The following is a 20,368-nucleotide window of genomic DNA, read 5'->3' as shown; positions in this document are numbered from 1 at the left end:
GCTGTGGCTTACCTTTTATTGTTTGTCTGAGTTGGTAGTTCCTTGTTTACATCTTCAAGGTTCAAGAGGGACGATCCTCAAATATAAACAGAGAGCAACTCCCCCTCCCTTCTAGCACTGATGAATAGAATAGAATGGAATAGAATTACAGAATGGAATGGAATGGAATAGAATAGAATAGAATAGAATAGAATAGAATAGAATAGAATAGAATAGAATAGAATAGAATAGAATAGAATAGAATAGAATAGAATAGAATAGAATTACAGAATGGAATGGAATAGAATAGGACCTTGGAGGTCTTCTAGTCCAGCCCCCTGCTCAGGCAGGAGGACCTATACCATCTCAGACAAGTGACTGTCTAGCCCACAGGTCTGCAACCCGCGGCTCTGGAGCCGCATGCGGCTCTTTCAGCCATCTCCTGTGGCTCCCAGTCCTCTGCCATGTGCAGTCCCCCCCCAAAAAAAGTGGGACTCAAAAAGTTCAACCAATCAATTCAAATATGCAGGGTAGGTGCATATCTCGCCTTGTCTCCACTCTTCAGTCAAACCCTGTTCTGCACATGCGCACATGTACGCGCATGCACACACATTTTTTGCGGCTCCCAGTTTTTCCTTTTGTGAGGGAACCAGTTCCGAGTGGCTCTTTCACTGTTTCAGGTTGCTGACCCCTGGTCTAGCCTCTTCTTAAAAACCTCCAGTGATGGAGCGCTCATGATTTCTGGCGGCAGGCTGTTCCACTGGTTAATTGTCCTCACTGTTATGAAGGCTCTCCTTAATTCCAGGTTGCTTCTCTCCTTGATCTGTTTCCATCCATTGTTTCTTGTCCTCTGGTGCTTTGGGGAATAATTTGAACCCATCTTCTTTGTGGCAGCCCCTCAAATGTTGGAATACCGCTATCGTGTCGCCCCTATGTCTTCTTTTTTTTTGAAAAAGATTTTTCTTTAGAATTGACAAAGGGGACAATCTGTAGCAACCCACCCGGGATGCGGCATGCGTTTCTAATGTTGGCGTTCCAAGCCAGCCAAAGTAGAGGATCAGATAACAGAAGCGAGTCTACAGCATGCAAAGATAGTAGACAGAAGAGAATTAATGCATACCAATTGAGACCCAAAGGAATACTTGCCAGAAATGTGTTATTTTAAACATTCAGAATAGACTCATCTAAAATAAATCCTGTCTCTTCACCCCCCCTCGCCGCCCCCCCTCCCGGCTGGGCTGCCTCCCCACTGAATTGGGTGCCAATCACACGTCTGACATCACCCCAGGAAGGCAGAGTGCAGGGGCGGGGCTATGCAGATGAGGGGGCGGGGCAGCCGGTTCTCACTCTGGAGCACTGCCCTGTAAAATTTGGAATAAAGCAGATTTTTACAGCAGGCTTTTTTTTTCCCCTCGCACCTGGTAGTAGGAGCTCAGTTGGAGCCGAGAGGCTCTAACCATGTTTTGTTTATTTGACTTGCAAAGTGGGAAGCCTGCCTTCCATCTCGGAAGATGCCAAAATCTGACTCTTGCCGCTATTAAGGGGAAGTAAACACGGTGTTCGGGCTGCTTTTCAGATCAGGCAGTTAAAATGCAAGGGGAAGCGGAGAAGGAAAGGCTGTGGCTGATGGTTAAGGCAGAAGCTGGAGTCTTACCACAAGGCAAACCTTGTTTCAAGCTGGATGGCGCCATCTCGGCCAGATGTGGTTTGCAGAGTATAAACCACGGTTAACCAAAGGCTTCATGCACTGAGTTACCCAAGCAGCAAATGCATTTAGTTTCAAGGAGCTCACAAACTCTGGACCGATGGCGTCTTTTGCCCAAGACTTGCCACGCTGGGAAAGGCATCCTAAATCAGGGCTCTTCAAATGTGGCCCTTTTATGACTTGCGGACTTCAACTCCCAGAATTCCTCAGCCAGGCACGCTGGCTGAGGAATTCTGGGAGTTGAAGTCCGCCCATCTTCCAGTGGCTAAGTTGGCAAAGACTCTTTTGGAGCCAGTTGCATTTGAGGGGTGATCTTGACTCCAAGGGCCCCAAAGCCCCAGGAAAGAATAAAGCAATCGATGGGACCAAGGTAAAAAGACCCCCCCACACACACACACACACACCCAAATTCACACGCGCTCAAGTTTTGTATCTCGTCCGCAGACAGGCAAGATCTGTGGATCGGATTCTGGCCCCCTTAACGGGGATCGCATCCAGAGGCGCAACCCGTGCGTTTCGAGGGCCACACCCGAGATGTCAGCCCCCCCACCCTCCAGAAGGCGGTTACAACCGAAGACACATCTCTCGCGCTGGCTACGTACCACCATCACACGTTTCCCCCCCCCCCCCCGGCCTTAGCAACAGGCAGTTTGCTGGTTTTCATCAGCTCGAAAACTCTCGCTGCATAATTGGCACCCGTTGTGGAAGAGAACTTCGTACCGATTAATTCCCCAGAGGTTGATGGAGGAGCATGCGGGCAAGAGCAGCGGTGTGCTTGCCTTTCCCCTTGAATTTTGTTTTTCTGTTTTTTTAATTTAATTTCTCACCAATAGGCAAGTCCTCCTCGGCTTACGACTGAGGCTCACGCCTCTGGCCACAAAGAGCGAGAGTGAGGAACGTTTGGGTTTCGACTTGCAGGGAGGGAGGTCCTCGACCCGTGGACCGGGATTTCCATGGCTAAGCAAGATGGTGAAGGGAGCTTTGCCCCCTTTCGACAACCTCTCTTGCCCCAGTTGAGGAGATTCCCGGCAGTGAGCGACTCGGTTGTTAAGGGGGATCTGGTGAGCCCGGGATATTGCAACGGTCGTAAACACGAGTCAGTTGCCAAGCGCCCGAATTTTGACACACACACCCCGACCGTTGGGGACGCTCCAACGGTCGTAAGTGGGGAAAACGAGTTTCAGTGCCGTTGTTAACTTCGAACAGTCACTAAACCGCTGTAAGCCGAGGACTAACCTGCATTCCACTTAAAGCAATACAGACCTGCTGTCATGTTCGCTGGCATGTAGAATAATGTCCCCTTCCTCATTCATTTGTCACTGTCACTGACGGGAGGGGAGGACAGGGCCCAAGGCCATTTCTTTATCTGCCACTGACCCATATCGGAAGAGTAGCCAGGCCCTTCCACCGTTGCAAAATGGCATTGTGCTGACTGGCCCAATATATCTCGAGTCAGCAAAGTTTCTGATTGGGGAGAAGGGAGGGGAAGGACCCCGGCACGCAGGCAGTCCTCGCCTTAACAACCGTTCATTTAGCGACCGCTCAGAATTACGATGACACTGGGGGGGAAAAAGAGACAACCAGTCCTCGCACTAGCGGCGTTCCCATGTCATGTGATCAAAATCTGGGTGGGTGGGGTGTTTTAGCAACTCACAGGTATTTATTATCCTGGGATAATAAATCCTGCAGCATCCTGGGATCACATGAGGGCCATTTGCAAGCTTCCCAGCCGGCTTCCAACCAGCAAATTCAATGGGGGGGGGAGTCAGATTCATTTAACGATTATATGATTCCCTTAACAACCCACAGCGATTCGCTTATGGCCAAAAGAGGCTCCAAAATCGGAGGTGCCTCCCTTAAGAAATGCCTTGTTCAGCAAAGGAAATTAGGGTCGTAAGTTAAGGACTGCCTGTATGTATATTCTTAACGGATAATTATCCTGAACAGATAGGCGTACGGTCCTTGAGAACCCATTATTTTGAGGGGCAAAAGTGGGGAAGCACCGCACAGGAAAACCATTGAAAATTTAAAATGACAATTTAAACGCTTCTTTGCTTCTACCTGGCTTTGGGAAAACGACAGAAAGAAGTCTCATTCGCGCATCACTCTAAACATGGTCAGTTTCCAGGCTTAAGAAGCGCCATCTGAACAATGTGCAAAGCTTGGTTAGTTTTAAGGGGGGTGGGGGGTGGGGAGAGAGAAGAACCGGGGCTGTTTTTAATGTAGAACGCAGCCCGATTCGTATTTATTATTCAAACCGAGAATCCAGAATAATTGCAATCATTCTCAACCTGCTTTGAGAAGGCAGACCGCCTGTGCCTGTCAAAGCACCCCAGATCTGAAATTCTGAAAGATACGATCTGAATAGCAGTGATAAAAAAAAAGAATGGAGGGTGGGGTGGGGTGGGATGGTGGGGAGATAAGGCTGATTCACGGCAATTTGGGAAGTTTTGAAGCAGGCGCTGCGATCTCGCAGGGGGGCTGATTGTAGCTGGATCCGCCGCAGCAGTTACCCAGAGATGGAAAACCACGCCTGGTTAAGTCTCTCTCTCTTTTTTTTTTTCATTTGACGCCGCAAGCTCATCTCCGTTTCCAAGCCGAAGAGCCAGCGCTTGTCCGAGGACGTCTCCGTGGTCATGTGGCCGGCATGACTGGACGCCAAAGGTGCACGGAACGCTGTTACCTTCCCACCGGAGTGGTCCCTATTTTTCTACTTGCATTTTTATGTGCTTTCGAACTGCTAGGTTGGCAGAAGCTGGGACGAGTAACAGGCGCTCACTCTGTTACGCGGCACTTGGGATTCGACCCGCCAAACTGCCGACCTTCTGATCGACAAGACTAGCACACATGTGCGGGGGAACCTTTACCTTTACCTTTAAAGAATTTATAGGCCAGGATGGATAAAGCCGCTCCCCCCACCACCCAAAAAAAAAAAAAAAAAAACAACAGCGGTGGCGGCAGCAAGTGGCAGATAGAAAAACGCTGGTGGGTTGGGGGGGCAGAGGAGGTGTGGGGCAGGGAAGAAAAAGAGACAGTGAAGGAAAGGGGGGGAAACAAGGATGCACGTGGTGGAGAAATTGTACGCGTAATGAAGCCAAGGCGAGGAAGCGATTTAATAGGCATGGGCCCAGCAAGACAGCTTGCCGACTCCAATCTTCCATGAAAAGAGCCTTGTAAAAAAAAAACACACACATAACACCGGGAAGAATTTAACTCAGCTGAGGTTAAAAGGGATGCACAGGAACCTTGTAAAGCTTAAAATCCTGGGAAAAAAAGGAGCTGTCCATTTTCCAACAGAGGCCAGCTTTGATAAGCAGGAGCAGACATTAACGTTGGGAGGTGGGGGGGAATGAAGCAGAGGAAGGCCAGGGTTGAAACTCGGGAAACCGGCGGAAATTCAGGAGAAAAAAAAGTGTAAAACCCTAAAACAAGGTAGCCCTCGACTTACAACTGTCGATGGCACGGAAGGAAGCGACTTAGCATCCTTTTTGATACTGAAGGATTCCTCACACGCGACGCTGGTTTGGGGTACCGTTCCCACAGAATTTCTCCAAACAGTAGCCAGGAGAAGCCCTCTTAGCATTTATTGGTGGGGAAGGATTTTGATTTTCCACTTGCAGATAGTCCTCAATTTGCAGCGGCTCGTTTAGTGGCCGTTCGAAGTTACGACGGCGCTGGGGGATGGGAGGTAAAAAAACAAAAGCCGCTTCTGCCCGTTTTTTTCACACGGCCGTTGCAGCGTCGGCGCGGTCATGTGAACAAAATTCAAGACGTGAGACAACCGGCCTGAATTTATGACGGCTGCAGCTTGGAGCGGAAATGGAAAGGTGGGCCAGGCTTCTCCCGATGGCCTTGAAAGTCCCCAACTAATTCTAGGAACTTAAATAATTCTAGCAACTTAAAAGCCTCGAGCGGATTCGCTGACCTTTTGTGGGGGGGGGCAGGAGGAGGGACGGCTCCGATTGAAACTCCATTACACTCCCCCCCCGCATGGAAACATTTGTGCTGCATTAAGTTGTCTTAGGGACGTGTTGGCTCAGTGGGTTAGGACGCTGAGCTTGTCGATCAGAAGGTCGGCAGTTTGGCGGGTCGAATCCCGAGTGCCGCGTAGCAGAGTGAGCGCCCGTTACGCGTCCCAGCTTCTGCCAACCTAGCAGTTCGAAAGCACGTAAAAACGCAAGTAGAAAAATAGGGACCACTACGGTGGGAAGGTAACAGCGTTCTGTGCGCCTTTGGCGTCTAGTCATGCCGGCCACATGACCACGGAGACGTCCTCGGACAAGCGCTGGCTCTTCGGCTTTGAAACGGAGATGAGCACCGGCCCCTAGAGTCGGAAACGACTAGCACGCATGTGCGGGGGAACCTTTACCTTTACCTAAGTTGTCTTAAAAAGCTGACTGGGGAGTCCCCGGGAGGTCATGCGTGGAACAGAGGTGAGCAAGATGGCAGGCGGGGAATGCAGGTTGCAGTTATGCCTATTGCCTTGCCACCGGCTGTGGGGTTGTCCCTATTTACCGAATCAACCGCCTCTGAACGAGCAGCAAAATGGGAGATTCTGCGCGGCAAAGGCAATCCGAGCGAGCAGGGGGGAAAAATCAGAACGCTTTTTTGGAAAAGGGTGAGGGGTGGAAGGGGGCTGAACTCTGGCTGAATTCAATCTTAATTTGACTGCCTTTGTTGAGGGAAAGAGACGGTTTAATTGATTTAATGTGTAAAATTTATTAGCTGCCCATCAGGCTTACATTTATATCAAGAGATAAAAGCGTGTAATTTAGAATACAAATACAACACTGTCGGAATCGACTTAGCTACAGAGATACGGGGGAAGAGGGTGGGGGGGGGTCTGCTGTTAATCAGTCAACTGGTCCCAGCATGAAGCCCCCTCCCTCCCCCCGTTGGCACCCCAAGCCAAATGGCAAAGCCATGTTTTTAAGCTCTTACGGAGACTTGGCACTGAGCTGGCTTAATAAGGCTTCTCTGAAGATTCTGAAATGGGGGTTTGCTTTTTATCTTACATCTCTGGGCCTGGGTTTCCCCCCCCCCCAACCACGGGGTGCTTTAGTCCAATGTGTGAACCCAACCAGAGGATTCGGACATTTAGCTGAGCGATGAAGAGAATCATGATACATTTTCATTTCCCATCTTCCCCGACATCTCCCAAAGATATTCTAGCTATAGCAAGAGCCCTTAGACTTATATGCCGCTTTACGGGGCTTTACACCCTTCTCTAAGTGGTTTGTAGAGTCAGCATTTTGTCCCATTTGCCCCCCCCCCCCAACAATCTGGGTCTTCGTTTTACCAACCTCGGAAAGAGGGAAGGCCAAACCAACCTTGAGCAGGTCAGGATTGAACTGCTGGCAGTTGGCAGAGTTAGCCTGCAATGCTGCATTCTCCCCACGGCTCTAGGCTAAATGTGCACACTTGACCCCTTCTACAGGTCCAAAAGGCTTCAACCTGGGACGGCCAAAGGCACCGGGCGCCATGGCGACGGCGTCACCAACAGCCGCCGTGGTGACCGCCACTGTGGTGACCACGGCGGCTGCTATGGACTTGCGCGACTGGATCTTCCTCTGCTACGGGCTGGTGGCCTTTCTGAGCGAGGTGATCGACAGCACGACTTGCCCCTCGGTCTGCCGGTGTGACAACGGCTTCATTTACTGCAACGACCGGGGCCTCACCTCCATCCCGGCTGACATCCCCGACGATGCCACCACCCTCTACCTGCAGAATAACCAGATCAACAATGCGGGAATCCCTTCCAGTTTGAAGAAGAAACTCAACGTCCAGGTGAGCCGGAGGAGAGAGGAGAGGAGATGGAGAAGGAGGTGAGGGGCCAATTATGCTTAGGTTTCTGAGGGATCCTCGGTGCTCTCTGGGCCTGGTGGATTTCTTGCGTTTGATCACCCAACTAGGTAACCTTATCAGTGCTAGAAGGGAGAGGGGTTTGCGGAGGAAGAGGAGGACTGTGGGGTCCTCGGTGCTCTCTGAGCTCGGTGGATTTCTTGCAGACATTTCATGGTGCAGCTAGATAACATCATTGTACTCAATGGGGTTGCCGACAATGGGGCGGGCGCAGTTTCCTCGGGATGCGTCCGGCCCGCGGGCCGGCACTTTGAGGCCCCTGATCTAGAACCTCGCTTAGTTCTAAGCTCACTCAGGAAGACTGTCGAGTTTTCTAAATTCAGCCCCCTGTAATCTCCTCCCTTTCCACCCTGCTGAATGTTGGATTCCTCTGATTCCTGGCAGGTCATCTACCTCTATGAAAATGACCTGGACGAGTTCCCCGTCAACCTGCCCCGCTCGCTGAAGGAGCTCCATCTGCAAGACAACAACGTCCGCACCATCGCCCGGGACTCCCTGGCCAGGATCCCCCTGCTGGAGAAGCTGCACTTGGACGACAACTCGGTCTCCACCGTCAGCATTGAAGACGACGCCTTCGCCGACAGCACCCGCCTCAAGCTGCTTTTTCTCTCCCGCAACCATCTCAGCAGCATCCCTTCCGGGCTGCCACGCACTCTGGAGGAGCTTCGCCTGGACGACAACCGCATCTCCACCATTCCCCTCCACGCCTTCAAAGGCCTCAACAGCTTGCGACGTTTGGTGCTGGATGGCAACCTGCTGGCCAACCAGCGCATTGCGGACGACACTTTCAGCCGCCTGCAGAACCTCAGCGAGCTCTCACTGGTGCGCAACTCCCTGGCAGCCCCGCCGCTCAACCTGCCCAGCGCCCACCTGCAGAAGCTCTACCTTCAGGACAACGCCATCAGCCACATCCCGTACAACACCCTTTCCAAGATGAGGGAGCTGGAGAAGCTCGACCTGTCCAACAACAACCTGACCACCCTGCCCAAGGGCCTCTTTGATGATCTGGACAGCCTTTCCCAGCTGCTGCTGAGGAATAACCCGTGGTACTGCGGCTGCAACCTCATGTGGCTGAGGGACTGGGTCAAGGCCCAAGCTGCGGTGGTCAACGTTAGAGGACTGATGTGCCAAGGGCCCGACCGGGTCAGAGGGATGGCCATCAAAGACATCACCAACGAGATGGACGAGTGCTTTGAAGTCGGCCAGCAGAGCAACTCGGCGGGGGTGGCCAAAACAACGGCCAGCAACGCTGCCGTCACCACCCCGCAGGGTTCCCTCTTCACCCTCAAAGCCAAACGCCCGGGCATCCAGCTGCCTGATTCCAACATCGACTATCCAATGGCCACTGGATCGGGAGCCAAGACGCTGGTGCTGAACGTCAAGCCGCTGACCGCCGACAGCATCCGCATCAGCTGGAAGGCGTCCCTCCCGGCAGCCTCCTTCCGCCTGAGCTGGCTGCGCCTGGGCCACAGCCCGGCCGTCGGCTCCATCACCGAGACGCTGGTGCAAGGCGACAAGACCGAGTACCTCCTGACCGCCCTGGAGCCCAAGTCCACCTACATCATCTGCATGGTCACCATGGAGACGGGCAACACCTACATCCCCGACGAGAGCCCCGTCTGCGCCAAAGCCGAGACCGCCGACGTGTACAGTCCCACCACCACCCTCAACCATGAGCAAAACCTCGACCCCATGGCTGGGCTGCCCCTGGCGGGGATCATCGGCGGGGCGGTGGCCTTGGTCTTCCTCTTCCTGGTCATGGCTGCCATTTGCTGGTACGTCCACCGGACCGGAGAGCTGCTGACGCGTGAGCGAGGCAGCCGGAAGAAGGATGACTACATGGAGTCGGGCACCAAGAAAGACAACTCCATCTTGGAAATTCGAGGGCCCGGCTTGCAAATGATCCCCATCAATCCTCACCGGGCGAAGGAAGAATACGTCATCCACACCATATTCCCTTCCAATGGAACCAGCCTTTACAAAAGTACCCACACAATTGGCTACGGCACAACTCGGGGATACAGAGAAGGGGGCATCCCGGATGTAGACTATGCCTATACATGATGCAAAGTTTTTCCCCCTTCTTCCAGATGCATCGTGTCGCCCCCTCCCACCCCCACACTCCACACTCTCCCCTTTTTACCCCCTCCCCGACCTCTCTCTCACAAACACACGCACAGGCACACAGGTTTGGGCTTGGATCGGTTCTTTAGATGGGTGGTTTCGGGGGTGGGGGGGGCGGTTTGGGCCGAGAAGGAAGAGAAACGGCAAAACGCAGCAGACTTTTATCTTTTCAGAGCAGAACCAGCTAGAACCGAAGGGGAGGGGGAAGCGAAGCGGATTTTGCAAACCAACCTATTTTGTAGGGGAGGGGAGGAACAAGCAAACCCACGCCGCGTACACCGCGAAGTTTGGAAAAGTAGATACGGAGGGGACAAAAGACGTAATTTATATTTAATATGCCAGATTTAAAACAAAACAACAACAACAAAAAAGGGAGCGGTCGGTCGGAACAATTGTGAATGAACGTTCGGTTTTATTGGGCTTGCGGTGGGGTGGTTTTTTTTTTCCCCCCTGCAAGGGGATAGAAGGGAACAGGGGAAGTTCTAGAGGAAGGCAGAAATGACACTGAGAATCAAAAAAAAAATGCTACCTGTTTATCTTTCTTCCTGTATAAATCTTCTATTTTGTTCAGGGGTTAGATTATAAAAAAGAAAAGAAAAGAAAGAAAAATTGACACTCGGTCGTGATGGCTAAACCGTCAACTGTCCTGGAGGATGTGTGGGGAGATCGTTCTTCTTTTGCACCCCATAATTCTGCTTTCCTTACAGGTTCTGGATTTGTCGTGCAAAGTGGAACAATACGGTTCAGGGGAGGGTCCCCTCTCCCCCCCCCCCATTTTTCTTTGGAGGAGGGGGTTTCTAAAAAGCCGCTCTTTGTCACAACTCGAGAATCTTCTGTGGTCTTCTGGTCAACTGATTAAAAGCTCTGCATCATTACCTCCTCCTCCTCCTCCTCCTCCTCACCCAGCTATCTCATTGGAGACGATTCTCCGATTCTCCTCCTCGTAGGAATAAACTCACCATGTAGCTCTTGCCTTTTTAGCAAACAAACAGACAAAAACAAGACACTGACACGTGTGAAGATGGGACAGGCCAGCAGCGTCTTCCAACCAGCAAGATAATCAAACCTTCCATGGTGGGGGGGGGAGGGGGAGGGGCTCTGAATTCCCAACGAATCTCAGGTTCACAGGCGAATGGTTTTTGAGATGTTAAGGAAGGGGAGAGAAAGTGTGATTTTGGTGGTCCAAGCCTTTGGCCTCGGCTAAAGGTTGTTCTCGTTGTAATTTCCTAAGACAGTTCAAAAGTTCTGTCTGTCTCTCTCTCTCTCTCAACCTCAGTATTTGCGAATTTGGGGAGATCTAGGGATCCCGATAGGTGCCGGGATCTCCACCTCGCCTCAATGCAAGGTCCCGGTCTCTACCATCCAACCGGCGATTCGTCAAATCGAACGTAGCGCTTCTTTCTCCTCCCAAGATCTTCCTGCCTTTCTGTGTTCTCATCTTAGGAGGACGAGCAGACAGCCAGCGGCTCTTCAGGCAAGTGGCAACCCCACGTGGCTGCAACGTTCTCAATTGTACCACCCAACGTGGACCTCTCGCAGATTGGGTGCCGGGCTCGTTTCTCTCCGGAGCGAATCCAGGGGCTCAAAAGTTGCAGAATTCCCGTAGCAGAAGCCAGGCCCTCCAAGTGATAGGGGGAAAAGGCTGAAAAGGCCAGTTAGATGCAAAACAGCTGGCTGTCTCGGAGGGAGAAGGGGAACGAAGCAGTGGAGAAGGAGAAAAAGAAGAAGAAGAGGAGACCGAGGATCGTGGTGGAATCGGTGAAGTCGAGAGCAACTGACTCCAAACAACCCACGATTCAGAGTTATCTGTAAACAGCTTAACAGAATCACAGAGTTGGAGGGGGGACCGTTTTTAGACAAAATGGCCGCCGAAGGACAAAGCGCTTGAACGTTGACTTGACCTGATGGATTTTGGCCACCGCTGACAGGCTGATCTCCAAGAACGTTCCCCCCCCGGTGCAAGATTCTCAAGTTTGGTCTTCTAGCATTGCTGGGGGGGGGGGGGAGGTTTGATTTGTGCGCCCAAGAACCACAAAGAAGAGCGTGCAGAGCCGAGGCTAAAACTGGCTGATGGACTACTGCTCTGAGTCAATGTAGGATCTGACCCTGGTCCCAACTAAGCACCAAGATGGTCTTTCCTGACCTACAGGTGGTAGTCCTGTGACCTACGGCCAAAGCTGAATGCAAAATTTCTGTTGCTGAGCAAGGAAGGTGGTTTGGCCAGCTTGGCTCCATTTTACAGTCTTTCTTGCCACAGCGGTTTTAAGTGAAACGCTGCAGGCGTTCAGTTAGTGACACGTTTGTGAACTGAATCTAGCTTCCCCCCCTTGAGGTTGCTTGTCAGAGGATCACGTCTCACACACACACACACACACCGGACACTGCAACTGTCACAAATAGGAGCCAGTTGCCAAGCATCTGAATTCTGATCGTGTCAAGTGCGGGGAGGCTGAAACGGTCGTACTGGTGAAAAATGCCATTTCGGTACCGTTGTAACTTCCAACAGTGACTAAACGAATAGTTGTAAGCCGAGGACTGCCTGTAGCATCTTCAGATGTTTTGAGATAGGACTTGGCACACGCCCAGCTCTCCTGGCCAAATCCTGGAGACGTAGCCCAACGTATCCAGAGGTTAGGAGAGGCTGGTAGAGACCGCAGTGAGGTAAAAAAGAGAGAGATTTCGGAGGAAAGACAAATGACCACTGCAGTCTCAATGAGAAGGGATCGCCACCTCTCCCCTCTCCCCCTCAGGAAAAAAATAATAATGTAATGGCTCAATGAGACTTGGCAGGGAAAAATGCCAAGGACTCCCAGTGAAATCAAAGGCCCCATAGAAAGGCGAGACGGTAATCCAGTTTCCAGCCAAGCATTGGGCAAAACTAGGCACCCCCTGCCCAAAAAAGGGCTCGATTCGCCTCTATTTCTACTGGAAGTGAGTTGCACAAGAGCCGTTTCCAGGCAGGCTTGCGTGGGGGGGGGGGGGAAGGTCCCGTCAGCCTTCCCAGGGCATGTCCACGGATGGCGGCATCTCGCCAGCTTGCCAAAGGTGGATCGAAAATAATCTGCACTCCCCCAACAAATTAAAATCAATTAAGGTGTCGGGTGATTGAGGGAGGGGGAGGAGTGAACACCCTTGCGTGAATAAGGAGGCTGCAAAATGTTCAATCCTCTTTAAATTTCCTGTGAGTGAGTGGCATTCGGTGGACTTAACTAGCTAAGTGGGGACTGAGAGGCCATAAAATCTGAGTTGGAGGGGAAACAATTTTCCACATCCACGGAAATCTATCGGGAGGAGGAGAGGCTGGGTTGGGCGGGCGCCTTGTTTTAAACACCCTCAGTGAGGAAAACACACAAACAAGCTGGGAGAAAAATGGGGGGGGGGGCAGAGGAGAGAGAAGAAATTGCTCCAGGCTAGTTAATATTTTATCCGCTAAACATCGCTTTGCATAATCAGGGCCTGGGACCCAAGGTGCTGGTCTCACCTCCCGTGAAGTGTAATTTTATTAAACGCTTAACTCCGTACCCAGCACTTCACAAACCAAGATAATGTGAGCAGACTCACGGGGAGCCGGCGTTTAGCACACGGCAAAGTCATAATTTATTTATTTGGGGTTTTTTTTAAAAAAAAGAAAACATGCCCACTCCAAAATGCCTCTCCCCATCTCTTGTTAATGCGGGTGATTTGATGGGTGCTGGTATATGCCAGGCATGCGCTTGCAATTTGCAGCTCAGTGTAGTAAAAGTTTGCATTTTAGGAGAGGGTTTTTTTATTATTTATTTATTTTGAAAACAAGCAAGCTAGAGAAAGAAACCTTCTTAGGGATAGTTGCATTTGAACCCAGGTCTTTATGGGCTGGTTTTTCCAAAGCCGTTGTTTTTTTTTGTTGTTTTTTTAGGATCACCACTCCCAGCATCCTTGTTTATTAAATAAGTTAGCTAGTACCAAAAGGAGTTGGAGGGGATCACAAAGCTGGAACAGGCAAAAAACATCCAGTGGGTTCCTTATTTTCGGATCTTGAATGGCTGAGCAAGATACAAGTAGTCCTCAACTTACAAATATTCATTTAGCCACCAAAGTTACAACGGCACTAAAAAAAAAAAGTGACGTGACCGCTTTCCACACTTTTGACTGTTGCACGTGGTCACCTGATCAAAATTCAGATGCTTGCAGTGGCGTAGCGTGGGGGGTGCAGGGGGGGCCGGCCGCACCGGGCGCAACATCTGGGGGGGGGCGCGCTCGCACTCGCAGCTCTGCCCCTGCCTGGCTCACTCACTCACTCTCTCACTGCAGTGCTGGCTGTGCGAATCCGATCCGAGCCGCCGGGTCGCCACCCATTGTGGAGGGGGTTAGGGGGCGCAAATTACTTGCCTTGCCCCGGGTGCTGACAACCCACGCTACGCCACTGGATGCTTGGCCACTGGTTCGTATTAGTGACGAATTGCAATGTCTCCCGGTGTGTGTGTGTATGTGTGTGTGTGTGTGTGTGTTTTTGCAACCTTCTGACAAGCAAAGCCAATGAGGAAATCAGGTTCATTTAACAACCGTGTGACTAATTTAACAACCGAAGGGATTCACTTCACTGTGGCAAGGCAAATACTGTCTTAGCAACCGTCTTGCTTAGCAACAGAAATTCTGGGCCCGGTTGTGGTTGTTAAGTCAAGGACGACCCAAATCTTGACTCGAGGGAACAAACGGGGTCCCCGCAAAGTTTCATTTAGAGAGGCAAAACTGAACGAGGGTGTTACCCAGTGGCGTTGGGAGGACCCAAGAGAGGCAGGAAAGCCGAGAATCAAAAAGGATGGGGGGGGGGTGTCCTTATTAAAAAGCTCCCCCCTTTTGCAATCTGAATACTCTAGAAATATCCCAGTAAGGCTACTCGAGGCCCCCCCAGTTTGCCCGGTCCATCCCCATCAAAGTAAGCAGCTATTTTAGCCTTCCTGCTGGCTTCGTGAAAGTGCATACAATGGCTGCATTTCCACCTGCTTGTCTAAGATAACATTTTTGGGGAAGAGACAAAGCTGGGGGGAAAAAACCCATTTCGGCCCCCCCCCCATCTTCCTTTCCATTCGGACCTCTGTGTCTTGACGGCTTCGTATCCCAATTCACCTTTCTTCCATCTTCTTGGCCAGCATCCCAACTCCCGCCTGAAAAACCAAGTTTTAAAAGAACATCGGGGGGGGGGGTCCGGCACCTGGCCATAAAAAGGCACTCCCTCCCCCTCTGCAATGTGTCACTCCACCCCGCAGGCTGTCGATGCTGCGAAGTCTGTCTGTCCATCCCATCAAATGCTCGTCCGCCTTAAAAAGAAATATATGGCGGTTGCACTGGGAGACGATCCCTGTGGCGGATGGCAATGAGCTAGGTTGGCGATTGATGACTTGCCAATTAAAAAATAATAATAATTTAGGTCAGCCCAGTTTGCTAGCCTCTCGAATGCCCTCGGAGGGCCGGGGATTATGGAAAACTAGGCTCCATCGCTAGGCGGGGGGGGGGGGGCTACAGGTTGGCAAAGTCCCTCCCAGCCTTCCATGTGTTTCTGTTGGTCCTTGGCAAGGGTCTTATCGGCACTCGACAGGCGGACTAAAATGTCTCTGTTCAAATGGTGCTTCAGTCCTTGCGGCGTCAGCCTTTGGCGTCCGCTTGACAAATGGCCTTTTTTTTTAAAAAAAAAGCCACCTTTTGCTTTTCCCCACACATCTTTCTTGGCAAGCCTGTCTCCTTTCAGCCCAACTCTACGGAAAAGGGAATTCAGGAGCTGTTTGCAATGTGTTTTTTTTTTTTTAAAGGCTCAACAGAAGTACAAAGGTGGCATTTGCTGATCAGGGAAATGTAGAAGGGCAAGTTCTTAAAATAGCAAGGGCCGAGATGCGCAGGACTAGAAACTTGATTTTTCTAGACAAAAAAAAACTACGGATACACAAAGGGACGCTTTTGTGAGTCTCCAATCCTTGCACAGGTAGAGAAATTTGGGCTTGCCTATGACATTCCCTTAGGACGGCTGAGAATTAACCTGGCCAGGTGGGAGGGGGAGGTGTTTCCTTCCCACTGTGGGTGAACTACAGTTCCCAGCATCCCTCTCTATGGGCTGTACCAGCTGGATTAACTGAAAGTGGCCAGCCAGGTCCACATCTGGAAGGACGCAAGCTCTCCCCAAGGATCCAAAGCAAACGTCTAGCCCAGCCTTTCTCATCTTTGGGAACTTTAAGATGGGTGGACTTCCAATTCCCAGAAGTGAATGCCAGCTGGGGAATTCTCGGACTTGAAATCCACCCATCTTAAAGAGTCCCAAGTTTGAGGAACACTGTTGCGCTGATGCCATGTTGTAGACTAGCCCTTCCACTTAGCTTGAGATCATCTATATTTTGAAAATGAATTTGGCCTAGTTTGGCTGGGCAACCTGTCCCCATATTAAACAGCTTCAGAAGGCCAGGGCCTCCATTCCCAAGATCGAGTCCAAGGCTGCTCTTGCTGTCCCAAGGGCAGATCTCCCCCCCCCCGCCCCCCAGGGCACTCCTGGATATTGAGAAGGAAGGACTCAATGGTCAGGCTGATCTATGTGACTCAGACCAGTAATCCAACTGCTGCTTGAAGGATGTAAACCATCTTCCAAGGCAAGAACTACACCATGCGGGCAGCCAATGTGGGGAACAGCAGAAAGGAACCGAGAAGATAAAAGAGGTTTTTGTGTTCCCCAAGATATATATATATACAGCCTTCTTGAGCAGCCAAGACTGGTGAATGGAGAAGAAGGTTGATGGGTTGCAGATTCTTGCCTTCTAGATCACAGCATCTTCTCTCGACCACAAAGGGGCCCGTTGGTGCAATCTGTCAAGCCAAAGAAGGGTGCTCTTCCATTGGGCAGGACCTCCATTCCCAAGGTCAAGTTGAGCGAGAAAAAACAACAGCAGAAGAATGCTGGAGAAGGCCAACAGCTGGAGAGGCTCTCCAATGCACACACAGGACTAACCCAGTTTTCTGCACAGACCAGTCCTGATTGCTGGCTTGCTGGATTCTACCCTTCTGGGAGGGGGTTGCCAAAACCAACTTCCCGGAGAGAGGATCCCTCAAGGGCCTCAACTCCAAAAGGACCGGCTCGGTCTCCGCTTTAGTATCTTCAGCTGTCCTCCCCCACTCTAGACAACTCGGCGAAATCCACAGCCCTTGTGGGTCGGTGAAAATCCAAGCCTTGTCCCACCCGGTGTTCCTTGGGTCATCTGGGGCAACAAATCCCCAAGTTCCGGCAGTCCTCACCTTGTGGTAGATTCCTTTATTCGACCCGCAGATGAACCTGGCGGCGCCTCAAAGTTCCTATCGAGATGCACCGGGTTGGGACGTTCCCAGGTATCCGATTCCTCCCCACACAACTGAACGTAACGGAAGTCAAGGAAGGGGCCCTAAAGAGAGCATCTCTCCCCATCATCTGTGATTTGAGAACAGCTAAAGGTCTTCGGCAAAGGGCAGACTTAGCCCATCGAGAGGCGCGTGGAAACGGCGATAACGAGAGACTAAAGAGAGAGAGAGGACATCGATATGGCCACATGGGATTTAATCTAAAGGTTTAAAAAAAAAGCCTTTTGGAAAACTGACTGGGATCACAGTGGCCAGTAACAGGTTTTTGTTGGTTTTTTTTAATTAAAAAAAAAGACAATTTGGGACACAAAAGCCTTGTCCCGCTCACCACTGCCTCACGTCCCAGCTATTCTTGCACCAGTTCCCAAGCTGAGTTTCCATCCTGAACTCTCTACGCCAAACTAAGGGTGTTTATTTCTTTTTTTTTTCCATTGACCCACCCCCCACCCCTTCCTCTTTTCTTGACTTCAGAGAAACCAAAGTGCTCTCTTTGGCGCAACCTTTGGCCTCCTCCTCCTCCTCCTCCCTCCTCCTCCTCGTTTTAGGTGCCTTGAAAATTTTCAAATGTTTCAAAAAGAAAAAAATGAATGTCTCGCAAATTCTCTTAGTCCTTTTTTTCCTCCCCTCCGTTTTTCATAGAAAAACAAAAAAGTACAACTTTAAAAAATTAATTATTAAAAATAAAGAAACAAAAAAAGCAGAGTTTTTTTTTCCTTTTTTGGGGGGGAGGGAGGGAGGGGGAAATAAAATGGGAAAAGGTTTAATTTTAACAGCTGGCTTCACGGTATGACTAGGCACAAACTCGGGGTGTGTGTGTGTGCGTGTGTCTTTGGGTGGGGTTTGTCAGCACCCAACTTTGGCTAGTTCATCCCTGGTTATTTCAGACAAAGGTCGCATTAAAAACAGCCCATCCATCAAGTTTTGTTATGTGAGCCATGATTGATTGGGGTGACCCAATACGCCCGAGCCACAAACTGTAAAATCACAGTGCCTTGATTCATACTTGATTTTCAACCAGGGTTTCCCAACCTTGGCCGTTTTTGGCTGTCTGGACTTCAACTCCCAGAATTCTACCACCAGCTTGTCCATTGATAAGTATTCTGGAAACGGCGGAGGTTGGGAAATGCTGGTTTAAGCCAGGGCTTACTAACTATGAATGACGAAAAGTTGGTGGGTTGCATAAACACAACATATTACGCAATAAATGTTGGAACCACAATACCCAGGTTCGTAACCACTTGGCACCATTATTTAACCGTGGCTTTCTGAGAAAATTCACAGAATAAGCTAAACTGAGCCGGGCGACCTTTCTGGATTTCTTCCTGAAGCGCTGAACTGTGATTCCAAACCGGCATGGCGCAATGATTGCTCCTTTAATGCGCTAATATGAAAGTTCAGATCCTTGCAGAGAGAAGCCTAGCTTCTCAGCAACAACAACCCCAAAATTCTACCCTAGTCCTTTTTCTGTGTCTCTTTAAACTACAATCTTAGCCACCGGCCAGCCTCTTGCTCCAATTGTTTTCTTGTAATTTGGGCCGAGTCTCTATTTTAAGGAAGACGGGTGGTGGACCTCAGCTGAATTTTTTTTAAAAAAAGATCGTGACAAGAGGCGAGATTTGAACTCGGACCTCCAGCAGCCAGACAGACCCCGGAGGAGACAAAACTTTGACTTCTCCGGACTACTCGAGTCTGACTCCTGGATTGTAATATTCCCCCCCCCCCGGGGAAAATCATTTTCTGTCACTTTGTAATGGTGGTTTCTGCTAAATTTAACATTAAAACTCGAGTTCATTACTTCGGCGTTAGACAGGCTGCAGAATCTGCCCGCAGGTTAATGGATTTCTCCAGGGGATGAAAGTGCCGTTTTTCAGCCGGCAGCGACGACAAGCAGGGCAAAGGGGTGATGCCACCCCTGAGGAGATGGAGGTCTTGGGGGGGGTGGATTCTGGGTCTCAGCCCACGCTGCCAGTTGAAGGCACAAGCCGAGAAGAAGGCAACAGCGAAACAAGAACTGTTCATACTTCCTTGAGCATCTTCAGACTATTTTTTTTTTAAATACTCCATGCTCTAAGTAAGCCCACCAAGCCGCTTGCGTGCTGGTTTATGGAAAGCATGATGACGACGTCTTATATTTAAACAATACAAAACTATTGATTGGGAAGGATGCAGAAGGAAAAGGAAAAATTTAGATAAGTTTGCACACAAAAAGGCTGGATGAAAAAGTAGGTTTTCGGCAGGCTCCTAAATGACACAGGTGCCTCCCAAATTCCTGGCACAAAAGTTGCAGGGTCACCCCCCCCCCCAAACACACACACACAAAAACAACAACCACTAGCCAGAGTTAACCATCAAGTAACCTGGTCAGTTTCAGCGCACACAGCATCCAGATCTGAAACGATACCTTCCGGTTTCCTGTGGTGGATGGCCCTAACATGTCCGGAAAAAAATAATAATATAGACGCAACTTTTGAAGGGGTTGGGAGACACCCCCGGAGTTTGGGAAGCAACCTGAGAGATTTGACGGTACAGCTTGGGCGTCCGTGCCAGGGTTGACCGACATCACAAACCTCAACAAATTTTTATTGCTGCTTAGTTGGAGAATTTCGGGTGGGGTGTTGGCACAGGATCCTCTCTCCAATCCCAAAATGAACCCTGTAGGTGTGTGCGCATAGGCAGCTGAGACTCTGAAACCAACTCCCAGGTTTTTTTAATCAACCTTATTTTGTTCCTGGAGGAAAGAACTGCGTTGCAAAAATAATCCACCGAACGTAACCTGTGTTTCAGCAAAAATGGCTTATGCAACCTCCGAGTTACCACAGTAGGCACGTTTGTCCACAGGCACATACCTAATACAACCACTGCAGCTCATTTTAATGCCTAGCGCAGCATGGCTGTTCCTTTTATGCCCAATGCAACGTTGCAGCTCGTTTCAATGCTCAGTGCAACATTGCAACCAGCTTGAACACCGAGGGCAGCATTGTAGTTTGTTTTAACACCCAGTACAACATTGCACTTTGTTTTCATGCCAGGCCGAATCCTGGCCAACTCCCCCCCCCCGCCCCATCCATCAGGACCTCCATCTCTCCTCTTCCTTTTTTTTTTTTACTATTTTTTTTCCTTGCCTGCAGGCATCATGCCATTTGCTTTTTATAAACGCTGCTTTTATTCTCTCTTAAGCCCACATTTATTGACCTACATCAACTCTTCAAGTGTTGGAGGGAGAGAGATTGGGAGCCTTCTATGAAATGCGAGTTGTTGTGGGTTTTTTGTTTGTTTTTTTTAAAAAAAACAATCTTAAAAATAAAATCCAAGGGGAGAAAATTGGGACGGGGGAGGGGGGGCAGTGAG

General features: G+C 50.3%; 3 protein-coding genes across 3 annotated transcripts in view; 2 read left to right on the top strand and 1 right to left on the bottom strand.

The window, feature by feature from the left end:
• The window catches only part of VEGFB (vascular endothelial growth factor B), a 147,975-nt gene that overhangs the window by 28,685 nt on the left and 98,922 nt on the right, over positions 1-20,368 (top strand). The gene's annotated exons all lie outside the window — the stretch shown is intronic.
• The window catches only part of MACROD1 (mono-ADP ribosylhydrolase 1), a 111,007-nt gene that overhangs the window by 73,391 nt on the left and 17,248 nt on the right, over positions 1-20,368 (bottom strand). The window lies entirely within an intron of this gene.
• On the top strand, positions 7,087-9,610 carry FLRT1 (fibronectin leucine rich transmembrane protein 1; the record flags this gene model as incomplete). Its single annotated transcript, XM_083373993.1, has 2 exons — positions 7,087-7,471; positions 7,931-9,610. The coding sequence occupies exons 1-2, from the start codon at positions 7,166-7,168 to the stop codon at positions 9,608-9,610; spliced, it is 1,986 nt and encodes a 661-aa protein (XP_083230119.1). The 5' UTR covers positions 7,087-7,165.

This window comes from Vipera ursinii, assembly GCF_947247035.1.
Source record: "Vipera ursinii genome assembly, chromosome: 15".
In the NCBI taxonomy this organism is placed as follows: domain Eukaryota; kingdom Metazoa; phylum Chordata; class Lepidosauria; order Squamata; family Viperidae; genus Vipera; species Vipera ursinii.
This window is presented reverse-complemented; position numbering and strand designations above follow the sequence as displayed.